At 45.9% G+C, this 12000-nt stretch overlaps 1 protein-coding gene across 1 annotated transcript; it reads right to left on the reverse strand.

Moving 5' to 3' along the window:
- Window positions 1–1788: 1788 nt before the first annotated feature.
- LOC133257390 (b(0,+)-type amino acid transporter 1-like) lies at window positions 1789–2700 on the reverse strand. Its single transcript, XM_061433213.1, is given in 2 exon segments — window positions 1789–2185; window positions 2187–2700. Coding segments are annotated over 2 exon segments (786 nt in total). The 5' UTR covers window positions 2604–2700; the 3' UTR covers window positions 1789–1816.
- Between the last annotated feature and the right edge of the window lie 9300 nt (window positions 2701–12000).

Here is a 12000-nt window from a genome sequence, read left to right on the forward strand (position 1 = left end):
AGGCAGGAAAGTTAGAGATCTCCACGGTCAGATGGTCCCTCCAGCCTGTATTCCAGGACCCACAGTGCCAACTCTGCCTAGTCTCTGGGTCCCCAGGACACAGGCCCAGACTAAGAGCCATTCCATCCAGGGGTTCTCTTCTGACCCTCAGTCTCCTAGAGAGGAAATTGGGAATCACTGGGGATCTGTGAACTGTGATTCCCCACTGTCCTGCCTCTCTGCAGGGTGTGAGGATCAGCAAAGCGGAAGGGAAAGGAAGGGCCTGGACACAGGGACTATGGGCACTGGGACTGGTTTGCATTGAAAGAGCCTCAGGACCTAGCTGACCCAGGTCACCCCCAAAAATGTGTTCAGCAAGCATGCAATAAAAATTGAGGAATGCATGAAAAGTAGGTGAAATCAGAGTGTGGACTGCTCCCTCCCACTCCGTACCCCTAGTTCTGGACATCATTCTGGAGCCAGGAGCAAATGGAGGGAAAGGGCCTCCCTCAAACTTGACCCAGCATTTCCCTAGGCTCGGACTAGCCCTGTAAGAACACACTTCAGAGTGGGAGAATCATGTCCAGGGCACTCCCAGGTCTCCTGGAGGGCTTTCTCTAGAGGGCTTTTGGTTGACCTTGGGAAGAGCAGGCAAACACTATGAATGTACAACCCCTCCCTTCCGTACCAAATGGTACAACAGACCATGACATTGCTATTCCTGACATGTGAAACAATACAGAGAAGCCACCCTTCCTCACTAAGACACAAGGAGCTCTCTTTCAGACTTGGGATGGCGCTGTCCCTGTGTGGGCTGCACCAGCATTCCAGGCAGACCTCCTCCCCACCCCTAAAAAGGACCCTCCCTCATTTAAGCATCTACCCTTGATGCACGTATCTTCTGTTCTCCAATATGATATAAAAGGCAGTTTCTATGGGGCTCTGTAATAACCTAGAGGAAAGGGTGAGACGTGGGAGGGAGACTCAAGGAGGAGGGGACATATGTACACTTATGGTTAATTCATGTTGATGTATGACAGAAATCAAACCAATATTGTAAAGCAATCACCAATCAATTAAAAATAAACAAAATAAATATTTAAGACTTTTTAAAAAGCAGTTCCTAGAGCTTTCTGCCAGAGCTGAGATCTGAGCACAGAAAAGTTTGGAAGTGGGTTTGGGAGGAAGGGCAGGGGGCATGGAGGATGAAGAAATAATCTCGGAGCCCACTTCTGGTCCTTGGGGTCAGCCTGGGTGCTGAGCCAGTCCTCAGTTATCCCCCCAGACCCCTAGTAAAGTCCAAAGTTTCCCACTGCCTCCCAAGAGCCCTGCAGACCAAGCCCCTCCTAAAGCAGTGACTAACCAGCCCCAGGTTCACAGGTGGAGTGAGACAGGCAGGACTGGCTCGTCCTTCTGTCCCAGCCCTGAAGCTATGTCCTGTAGTGGGCTCCCATGCTTCAGCAAATATGACCTATGTATCTACTACAATGTTCCAGAGAGAACAATCCAGGAGAGAGAAAGCTGAGTCATCAAGCACAGCTTCTTACAAGGGGTCTGACTTCCAAGTCACTCCCCCTTTCTAAGCCTCAGTTTTCCCACATGAAAAATGGGATGATAATGTCTCTTCCAGGAAAGCAAAATGAGCCCATGCATAGAAAACAATAAAGATCCCCCCTTACTTGAGAAGCTAGTATTCATATAATTACATAAGCTAATCAGAAAAGACATTGGGCTGGCACTTTAGTCCCATGAGTACAGAAAGGGAGCCCCTCTTTTCAGCTGATCTCAGAGTCTTCACTCAAATAACAATTATCGAAACTACTAATGTTTGGAGATTTCAGCCCCTGAAGCAGTGTTGCAGACTCACGTTTGAATTCTTGAGTTCCTCCGTCACCTGGCTGAGGCTATTCCAGCCATCAAAGGACCACAGGCACTGGTAGAAGGCCACGCTGATGTGCCCGGGCTGCTGGGACGTGTTGTGGAAGGCAGACTGCGGGGCTTCCGTGCGGCCTCGGCCCCGGCCCAGCACCACGGCACCGCCCCCCATGATAACCAGCAAGGAGAACACTTGGGCAGTCGTGCACATGTTCATCAGCGTGGCGGCCATCCGCGAGCTCCAGCAGTTGACCAACATCAGCAGCAGGATGCAGGTGGTAGCCACCACCTTGAGCATGGCCTGGCGTAGCGAGAAGCAGCCTGGGTAAAAAAAAGGGGACCAGGACATACTTGGCAACGCTCAGTGAGATAGCTGCGATGGTGACCAGTCTGCCCACCAGCACAAACGTGTAGATGACCAGGAAGGCGGGTAAGGAGCCAAAAGTTCGTAGGATGTAGGTATATTCCCCTCCAGATTCGGGAACCAGAGCCTCCAGTTCAGCATAGCACAGGGCACCCAGTGTGGCCAGAAGGCCACAGACTGCCCAGACCATAAGGCTGGCCCCAGGGCTGCCCGTGTAGACCAAGACGCCCTGCAGTGACATGAAGATGCCAGAGCCGATCATAGCGCCTGCAGTTAAAGACATGGCACTCCACAGGCCCATGTCCCTCCTCAGCCTCAGCCCCTCATCCCCCGCCTCCTGCTCAGCCACCCCCTCATCGCCATCTCCTTGCTGACTTCTCTTCATCCCAGAGCTTCAACAGTTACTGCAGCTAACTGAGCAGAAGCAGATGCTCTGATACCTATCGGGCTCACGGGCTTCCTGCAGGAGTTAATGATTACAGAGCCTGGAGGAATCTGAGCCAGGGGCCAGAGAGCCAGAACACAGCATTCAGAAGGGACCACGCCTCTCCTGATCTCCCAGCCCTTGTCCAGCCAGAACCCAGGACAGGGAGGTTGCAGGAATTGTTCAGTGACGCAGCTCAGGAAAAGTTAAGGAAAGACAGGTTTTAGGAAGAATCCCTGGTGCCCAATTCCACAACAAAATGTCTGTGGAATCACAGTTGGCTGAATGCTCCGTGCCAACAGTATGACTACTGAGTTACTGCACATTAGGACCCTAAGAAACTTCTGGAATACTTTTATCAGCCAAACAGTATAATCCCAGCTTTATTCAGATTCCAAGGAAAATGGCATGAGTCCTGTTCTAAAGCAGAATGAAAATGTTTAAAGAAGAGCATCCAAATAGTTTGAGAGAGAACTTGTTCCCCCTGCAGGAGGGGAGTAGGTGGATAAACGTACAGGGTCTAGAGTGGAACCACCTTCATTCAAATCCCAGCTCTAGTACCTCACAGCTGTGTGACCCGAGACAAGGCCTCTGAACCTCACCCTATTTATCAGTAAGCTGATTACAATACCCGCTATATAGGGTTACTCTAAGTACCAAAGAACTTAAAACCCATTCAAAGTGGCTAGAATAGCAAATGACATGTAGTAAGATTTCCTTATATAGTAGCCATCACTATCTGGCTAAGAATTTCATTAGTTTCCTAAAGATAGATAGATAGATTGATATTTAATTTAACATAATTTTATTGATATATAATAATTTCAAGATATGGTATATAACTTTTTAATTGATCTTCCCTTATATTTTTCAAATCTTGACTTATGAATGTCATTGGTATTGGTATTTGGGGTAAAGTTGCTGGCATCCAAAGTGGGCAGAGAGGTACATGCAGTCACCTGAACAGACTGGCCTAGCTCAAGCCAGCCATATGGACTGCTTGGATCTCATGTACATGTGTAATCAATAAAACTCAAGACAGATGCAAAGGGCGTTGCTGTCACTGATTCCTGGGGTATCCATCCTGCTTCCTCCCCTTGCTATACCAAAGCCCAAAGGGCAGCAGTCCTCAAAAAATATAGGGCCATCTTCTTCAGAAATAACTCTGGAGAAGGGGCCCTCCAAGATTCAAAAGGAGGTCCTCCAACATCCTTACTCAGTAGGAAGAGAAAGAAGAGGAAAAAGAAGCAGATAAGAAAGAAAGTAGATAGAAGAATTGATGGAAAGAAGTTAGGAAAGAAGAGAGTACTGGAGGCTTGGGAAGGGAAACCAGCTGCCTTTCTGGTCATAGCTAAATAGTAACCAAGACACTCAGACCTGTCTTTCTCCAGGCACTGTGTTGTAAAGGTTAGCCAACTGCAGAGGGTGAGAATAGTCCACAAGGTCATGGTCACCTCTCACACAACTGGCAGTTCTCAGGGTTTCCAAGACCACCCTTAGACTCAATAATTTGCTAGAAGGGCTCACAGAATTCACCAAAAGCTTTTATACTCAAGTTATGTTTTGTTACACCTAAAAGATACAGATTAAAGTCAGCCATGGAGGGGAGGACAAAGCCCAGAAACCGAGGGTCCAAACACAGACCTGCCAGCCCTCCTCACACAGTGGAACAGGACATTGGTGTTCTCCTTTCATCAGTGTTGACAACACACACATTGCACTGCCAACCAGGGAGGCTCTCCATGTCCACTCTTTACTGGGGTCCCATCACTTAGACATGGCTGGCTGCTCCGGTGGCTGACCTCAGTTTCTAGCCCCTCAGGAGGTCAGGGTGACATTTCATGACCCAAAGATCCTATCCAAAATCACTGCATGAGGGATGTCCCTAAATTTTGTTTTTAATGACTCACCTCATGTGTCAAGAGAGGAGGCCCTGAATGCCAGACTAAGAGGTTGGGACTAGCTAGGAATGGGAAGGAAACAAGTGGAAGGGAGAGTGGGGAAGGGCCCACTGCAGCAGGGTCTTTCTGAGATGGGGGAACTGGAGACTTTGGGGTTCTGTGGGCTTCAGTTAGCAATTTCTGCAGCCTTTGCAGAATCTGACACAGCGTGGTCTTCAGCTCCAGGTCAGGGTCTGCCTATGAGCAAGGAGCCCCCCTGAAGCAGAGCCAAGCTCAGACGGTGTCCCTGTGCTGCCACCACAGGTGGAAGTGGTGGCCGATGTGATCCAATCTGAGGCTCAGCAGAACAGATGCAGCGAGAAGAAATTCAGCTTCTGAGAATCAGAGCACTGTCTTCACCACTGTGTTCTCAACAAGATCTTCATTTACTCAACTTTCCATCACTAAAATGAGGATGATCCTCCCATAAAAGTGCTCATGAGAATAAGCCAAAATCCCTTGTATCCCACCATCCAGGGGAGATGAATGGAATTATATTATCAAAAACTCACAATTTCAGGACTTCCCTGATGGTCCAGTGGCTAAGATACCATGCTCCCAATGCGGGGGGCCCAGGTTTGATCCCTGGTCAGGGAACTGGATCCCCTATGCCACAAGTAAAGATCCCACATGCTGTAATGAAGATCAGAGTCCCCACGTGCTGCAACTTCTCCAGGCCAGAACACTGGAGTGTACAGCCTTTCCCTTCTCCAGGGGAATCTTCCCAACCCAGGGACTGAACCCAGGTCTCCCACATTGCAGGTGGATTCTTTACCAGCTGAGCCACAAGGGAAGCCCAAGAATACTGGAGTGGGTGGCTCATCCCTTCTCCAGCGGGTCTTCCCAACCCAGGAATCAAACTGGAGTCTCCTGCATTCCAGGTGGATTCTTTACCAACTGAGCTACCAGGGAAGCCCAACTAAGACACAGCACAGCCAAATAAATACATTAAAATACTTTTTAAAAAAGAACCTCACATTTCCTGCTCTTGCCCCCAGTCATGCCTGATCTCAAGGCCCCTGCCATGTCTCCTCAAGTATATCTGAGACATCACAAGAAATCTCACCTATGCTCAAAACCAGCTTGATAGCCTCCATCCATACATGGCATCCACTCTGCTCCCCATCCTGCTCCAATCCTGCCTGTCAGTGCCTGATATCAGGGATCAGCAGCTCTTTCTGTAAAGGACCAGATAGTAAGGCATTTGGGCCTTAAACAAGAAAAAAAAGCTGAATCCTGGTCAGAACAGGAAGCTTTGTGAACTAACTGGCTAAACACTGGTGTGTCCCTAGTACATACACAGAGCCCATCTGCAAAGACTAAGAGATTGTGTTGATATCAGCCATTGAAGAAGCTCTCCTTCCGATCGTTGGCTGCCTACTAAGCTAATAGAACAGATAACTTAGGGGCCACACACAACCATATAGATATTATAAAATAGTTCATAAAAGTCACTAAACAAAGAGCAACTTCTACAAGCAGCACCAAAAAACCCTTGTAATGCAATCTTATCTCCAGATTTGCCATATTACAGTATTTAAAATGTCCAGTTTTCAACAACAGCAAATATGGGGCATGCAAAAAAAAAAAAAAACAACAACAAGAAAATATAGCCCATGGATGAAGGCAGCAAAGGCAAGTCATCAATGAAAACTATCCCTGAGGAGGCTCAGATATTGGACTTACTAGACAAAGATGTACATCAGATGTTACATTTGGAGTACATGTCAAGAGCTAAAGGAAACCATGCCTAAAGAATTAAAAGAAACCACAAGATAATGTCTCCTGAAACAGAATATCAATAAAGAGAGAAAAATCATTAAAAAAAAAAAAAGCTAAAAGTAGACCTTCAGGCCAAAATGAAAGGTCACTAGCTAGTAACGCAAATCCCCATGAAGAAATAAAGAACACTGGTAAAAGTAATAACAGATAAATGTAAAAAAAAAATTAATGTATTTTTTTGTCTTTACATCTTCCTTTTTCCTACCTAATTTAAAAGACAATCACACACACACACACACACACAAGACAATCACAAATGCTGCTGGGGCACTGGATAGCTATATGAAAAGAATAAATTTGGACTTGCATTTCATACCACATACAAAACAATAACCCAAAATGGGTCAAACACCTACATGTAGGAGCTAAAAGTATAAAACTCTTAGATGGGAACATACTTGTAAATCTTCATGACCTTGGATTAAGCAATGATTTCTTAAATATGCCACCAAAAGTACAAGCTACAAAAGAAAAAAATAAATAACAATAAATAGGATTTGATCAAAATTTGTGCATCAAAGGACACTATCTTGAAAGTGAAAAGACAACCCACAGAAAGAGAGAAAATATTTGCAAACAGTATATCCAATAAGAGTCCAGATCCAAAATACATAAAGAACTCTTACAATCCAACAACAAAAGACAACCCACTTAAAAAATGGATGAAGGATTTGAATACACATTTCTTCAAAGAGGACATTCAAATGGCCATCAAGTACATAAAAGATGTCCAACATCACTAGTCATTAGAAATGAAAATCAAAGCCACAAGGAGATACCTGCTCACACCTACTAGGATGGCTACAATTAAAAAAACAAAAATAAGAAATATTGAGGAGGATGCAAGAAATTCACACACTCAATATGACTGAATCTTCACCCATTTCTCACATAGGAATATAAAATGGTACAGCCTCTGTGGAAACCAGTTTGAAGTTCCTCAAAAATTTAAAGATTAAGTTACCACATGACCCACAAAGTCCATTTCTAGATACATAACCACTAGAATTAAAAAATTATATTCACACAAAAACTTATATATGAATTTTTATAGCAGATTACTCTTTTAGCTAAACAGAAAAAAACAACTCAAATGTCTATCAATCGATGAATGGATAAATGAAGTGTGGTATATCCATACAGTAGAATATGATTCAGCCAAAAAAAAGAGTGAAATACTAATACATGTTAGTATATCGATAAACCCTGAGAGTATTATGCTAAGTGAAAGAAGCCAGACACAAAAGGCCACAAAAGGAGCCAGACATAAATGCCACCGCAACTGCATTTATAAAAATCATCCAGAATAGGTAAATCCATATGAAGTGGATTACTAGTTGCCAGGGGCTGAGAAATAACTGCTTTAATATGAATGGGGCTTCTTTGAGGTGCAATGAGAATATTTTAGAGTTAGATAACACTGATGACTGTACAATATTATGACTATACTAAACCTTTGAAATGGTTAAAATGGTAAATTTTATATATGAATTTTATCTCAAATTTTATTAAATTAAAAAAAATTAGCTGCTGAGCTTTGGAAGGGGAATATGCAAGTTCAGGGTCCCAAAGCCTGAGTTCTGTTAGCTTTAAGGAAAATCTACCCTGTCTCTCCAACCCCAAGGTAGCAGGAAGTCCAGTCTTCTCCTGTGATTCTCCTCGTCAGTTACCCATTATGTCCCCTGGCTGTTTACTGCTGTCAGTCTTCTTGTCCATCAGCTTCTCTGCTGGGAGAGAGGAAAAGCAGACCTGCCCCTTGTGATCAGATGCTGCAGCCAGCGCAGCAGGTAGGAATCGCCGCACAGTTTGGGGAAAAGAAACTAGGGACAGAATTAAAGTTTTAAAGATGCGACCGGGGGACTCAAGACCTCTTGGATCAAGAGCCCTGTTCCTCAGAGCCACATCACTTTTATTTAGTGTCTTGGCAAGCAGAAAGTATCTGTTGTGCTACGACGAAGTCAGCTTCCTGTGTCCCCGGTCATGTTTCCCATTCTATTGATTACTTCAAACTATCTTTGTTCTTTTCTTGTACAAGGGCTATCACCTAGCTGGAGGTCATAGACCTGAATATGCCTTGGGAAAACATCTCGGTGTGTACACAAGAAGCATTCTGAACTTGCACTGACCCGGTGTTCCAAGGCCCACACTGTGTTTTTCCTTAGCTTAGGAGGGCATGACACCGCCAACTGATCAACCCGATGTACTTTTATTTGGGTTATGCTGTATTGCTATATTTTGCTTTTATTCTTTTCCCATGGTGATTTTCTCATGGTTTAGCCAGAGCAATAGGCGGCTGACTATTAACCCCTGCGGTCAGACCTCACAATTACTACAGAGAGCCCTGTCTGCATAACGTACCCGCAAGTACCCAGAAAATGCAGTGCTGTGGATGCGTGAGTGTTTATAAATGAAAACTTTGTATCTAAAATGAACTAAATATTAACCTATCCTCTGTGAGGCACTATCTTAACCCCCTCATGAGCTACAGAAAGTATAGTTTTGGCAGGGCCCTGGAGGTGAGCTGACCCAGTAGCATCCTGTTTACTGTTGGTGACACTATAGTGCAAAGTAGGGCAATACAGAGTCCAGGTCCAGAGCCAGCCAGTGACTCCAGCCATGCTGAGTGGAGTGACTACAGACTCCATGCACATTAGTGAACTCTGGTTTCAACAGAACAGGTCAAGACCAAAGTGGTCATGTCAGATGGCCCTTCCAGAGATTTCTCCCTCTTCTGAATTCCAGTATTCTTGCCTGGAAAATCCCATGGACAGAGGAGCCTGGTAGGCTACAGTCCATGGGGTCGCAAAGAGTCGGACACAACTGAGCGACTTCACTTTCACTTTCTTTCACTTTTCAAACTTCAGTAGCTTCTGTATCCCTTCTACTGAACTTACCACTTTCTCCTTCATTTTCTAAGTATTTGCCTCCTCTTTTAGCTTCTCCTCTCAGACCCTGATGCTGGGAAAGACTGAAGGTGGGAGGAGAAGGGGATGACAGAGGATGAGATGGTTGGATGGCATCACCAACTCAATGGACATGAGTTTGAGTAAACTCCAGGAGTTGGTGATGGACAGGGAGGCCTCGAATTCTGCAGTCCATGGGGTTGCAAAGAGTCAGACATGACTGAGCAATTGAACTGAACTCAGCAGATGAGCTCTTGAAGATGGAAATAGGTCTCATTTGTTTCTGTATCTCTTACAGTTGAGCCCAACAAGAGGGATCGTGAAACATTTCCTGGAGAGGTGAGAGAATGAATGAGTGGGTGAGAGAATGAATGAATGAGTGAGCAAGTAAAGAATAGATTAGAGTTAAGTGAATGAGTCAAAGTATGAATAAGAGCTTGTGTGAATGCACAACCTCCCCACTAAGCTCTAAATTCAGAGATCAGTCTGAGAACCAAGTGATAGTGTCCATGGGCTGTCTCGGATTTTATTAATACTACTTGGGTTGCCTGCGTGAGGTGGGAAGGAGCTTGGAAAGAGCTATCAACACTACACAGCCTTGGGGAAGCGGCCCTGAGAAGCTCAGGGTAAGGAGACAGTAGAACATAGTCCTGGGCATAGCCCCCAAAGATGCTACCTGGAACAGACTGGAAGAGGTTTGGCTGGTCCTTCTCATTGCTGACCAGACAGACCCCAGGCTCTCAGCACAGACTCATCTGTGTGGTCCCTGATCTATGCAGGGTGATTCAACCTCCTCCCCTCCCATGAGCTTGGAAGTACCCACACCTGATGAGAAGTTTAAACAAGGCTCCTGCTAGGTCCTTGTACATAAATGCATGCCTCTCTTGCTCCCTGAAGTCAAGGATCCTGACCCCTGTGTCCCTCAGTCTCCAGATGGTCAGCCCCATGCCCTTTTTTCTTCCATACCTGACCCTGGCTATATAGAACCCTGGGCTGACCTGGCTTATGGAATCAGTCCTCACCCCTCTGCCTACTCAGCCCTTTGTCCATCAATTCTACCTTCAACTTGACCCCTTTGCCCAGCTATGGCTTGTGCTTTGGACCTTCCCAGAAGGAACATAAGAAGGAGCAGATAAGTGAGATGTTAAAGATGTTCTACCTCTTCTACTTGATCAGAGAAAAGGAAGACCAGGGTGTGTGTTTATGGAGGGAGTTGGTTCTTCACTTACCAAGAAACTCCATAGTGGGTGGAGGGAGGGTGGAGAAGAACCTAGGTAAAGATAAGAGGGTCTGAGAACCTGGGCCAGACAATGACTTGGGCTCAGAGAGAAGGAAGGACGAAAAGAAAAAGCACCTGCAATTCCAGTACCCAGCATGCTGTCACATGTTGATGTGTGTTCCTGAAGTCTTTTTCCCCTGCATATATGTTCTGTTAATTTATAAATACCAGATTATACTGGATATACTATTTTTTTATAGTGGCAAATATACTTCACATAAAACTTACCATTTTAAGTGTACAATTCAGTGGTATTGTGTATGTGCTAAATTGCTTCAGTTTTGTCCAATTTTTTGCGACCTTATGGACTGTAGCCTGCAGGCTCCTCTGTTCATGGGATTCTCCAGGCAAGAATACTTGATTGGGTTGCCTTGTCTTCCTCCAAAGGTTCTTCCCTGACCCAGGGATCAAACCCACATCTCTTATATCTCCTGCCTTGACAGGTGTACTCTTTACCCCTAGTGCCACCTGGAAAGCCCCTCAGTGGCGTTAGTTAAGTCCATTCAAACTGTTGTGAAACCATTACCATCATCCATCTCCAGAGCCCTGGCTCTTCTCTGAGCCTGAAACACCCCATCTGTCCAAGGTCGTTCAGTGGGCTACTGTGTCTCTCTGCTGCAACAAAGCACAGCGAAGGAGGAGTAGTCCCTGCCCTCTCTACTGAGCATGGCATTCCTACCTCACCCCATCTATCCTATCCCCAACCTCACCCCTAGACAGAGGCAGAGCGCTGGCAGAGGCTGGGAGGGTGGACACTGGGTCTGGACTGTGAGTTGCTGCCCTCTAGTGGGCCCAAAGGGAGGGAAAGAGAGAGAACTAGATAGAAAGGAGAGAGTTGGGGAGAGGGAAGGGGCAGGGAAAGGGAGAGAGAAAGGCCTCAAAGCAAAGGAGGGTAGAGGAGATTGGGGTTGGGGAGGACACAGGAGATGGAGCAAGCTGAACAGAGATCTCCATGTGGGCATCTCTGCCCCTGGGCAGCGCTCTTTCCCACAACATGGTCCATGTTCCCACCTGACTTGTACACCAGTCACCGAGAGCTCTATCTGATTGAGTGTAACCAGGACTTTCACTCAACTCCAAGAGCTCCAACCAAGACAGGAATTCCTGAACCCACTGGGGTTTTTGCTGGGTTGGTCCAGGTGTTTCCTCTTGAGAGGCCCCCTCTGAAGAGCAGCTGCCAGATGGGTCAGCTCGGGTTTCATCTCTCTAAGCCTCCAACTGCCCCACTGATCCCTCTGATTTCCACTCCACCTTTATGTTTCTGCTAAATCTGTATTTCTGTCCTTGAGCTTCCTCCAGAACTTCAGACCTATACACCCAGCTGTCTACTGGATTCTCCGTCTACCTGTCCCTTAAACACCTCAAAGCTCAACACAACTGAAACAGAACCCATCACCTTCCCCAGGCCCTCTTTTCCTAGCAGCCCTGCCAGGATTCCTTAATCATTCTCCATT

This window comes from Bos javanicus, chromosome 11 (genome assembly GCF_032452875.1).
Source record: "Bos javanicus breed banteng chromosome 11, ARS-OSU_banteng_1.0, whole genome shotgun sequence".
NCBI lineage: Eukaryota > Metazoa > Chordata > Mammalia > Artiodactyla > Bovidae > Bos > Bos javanicus.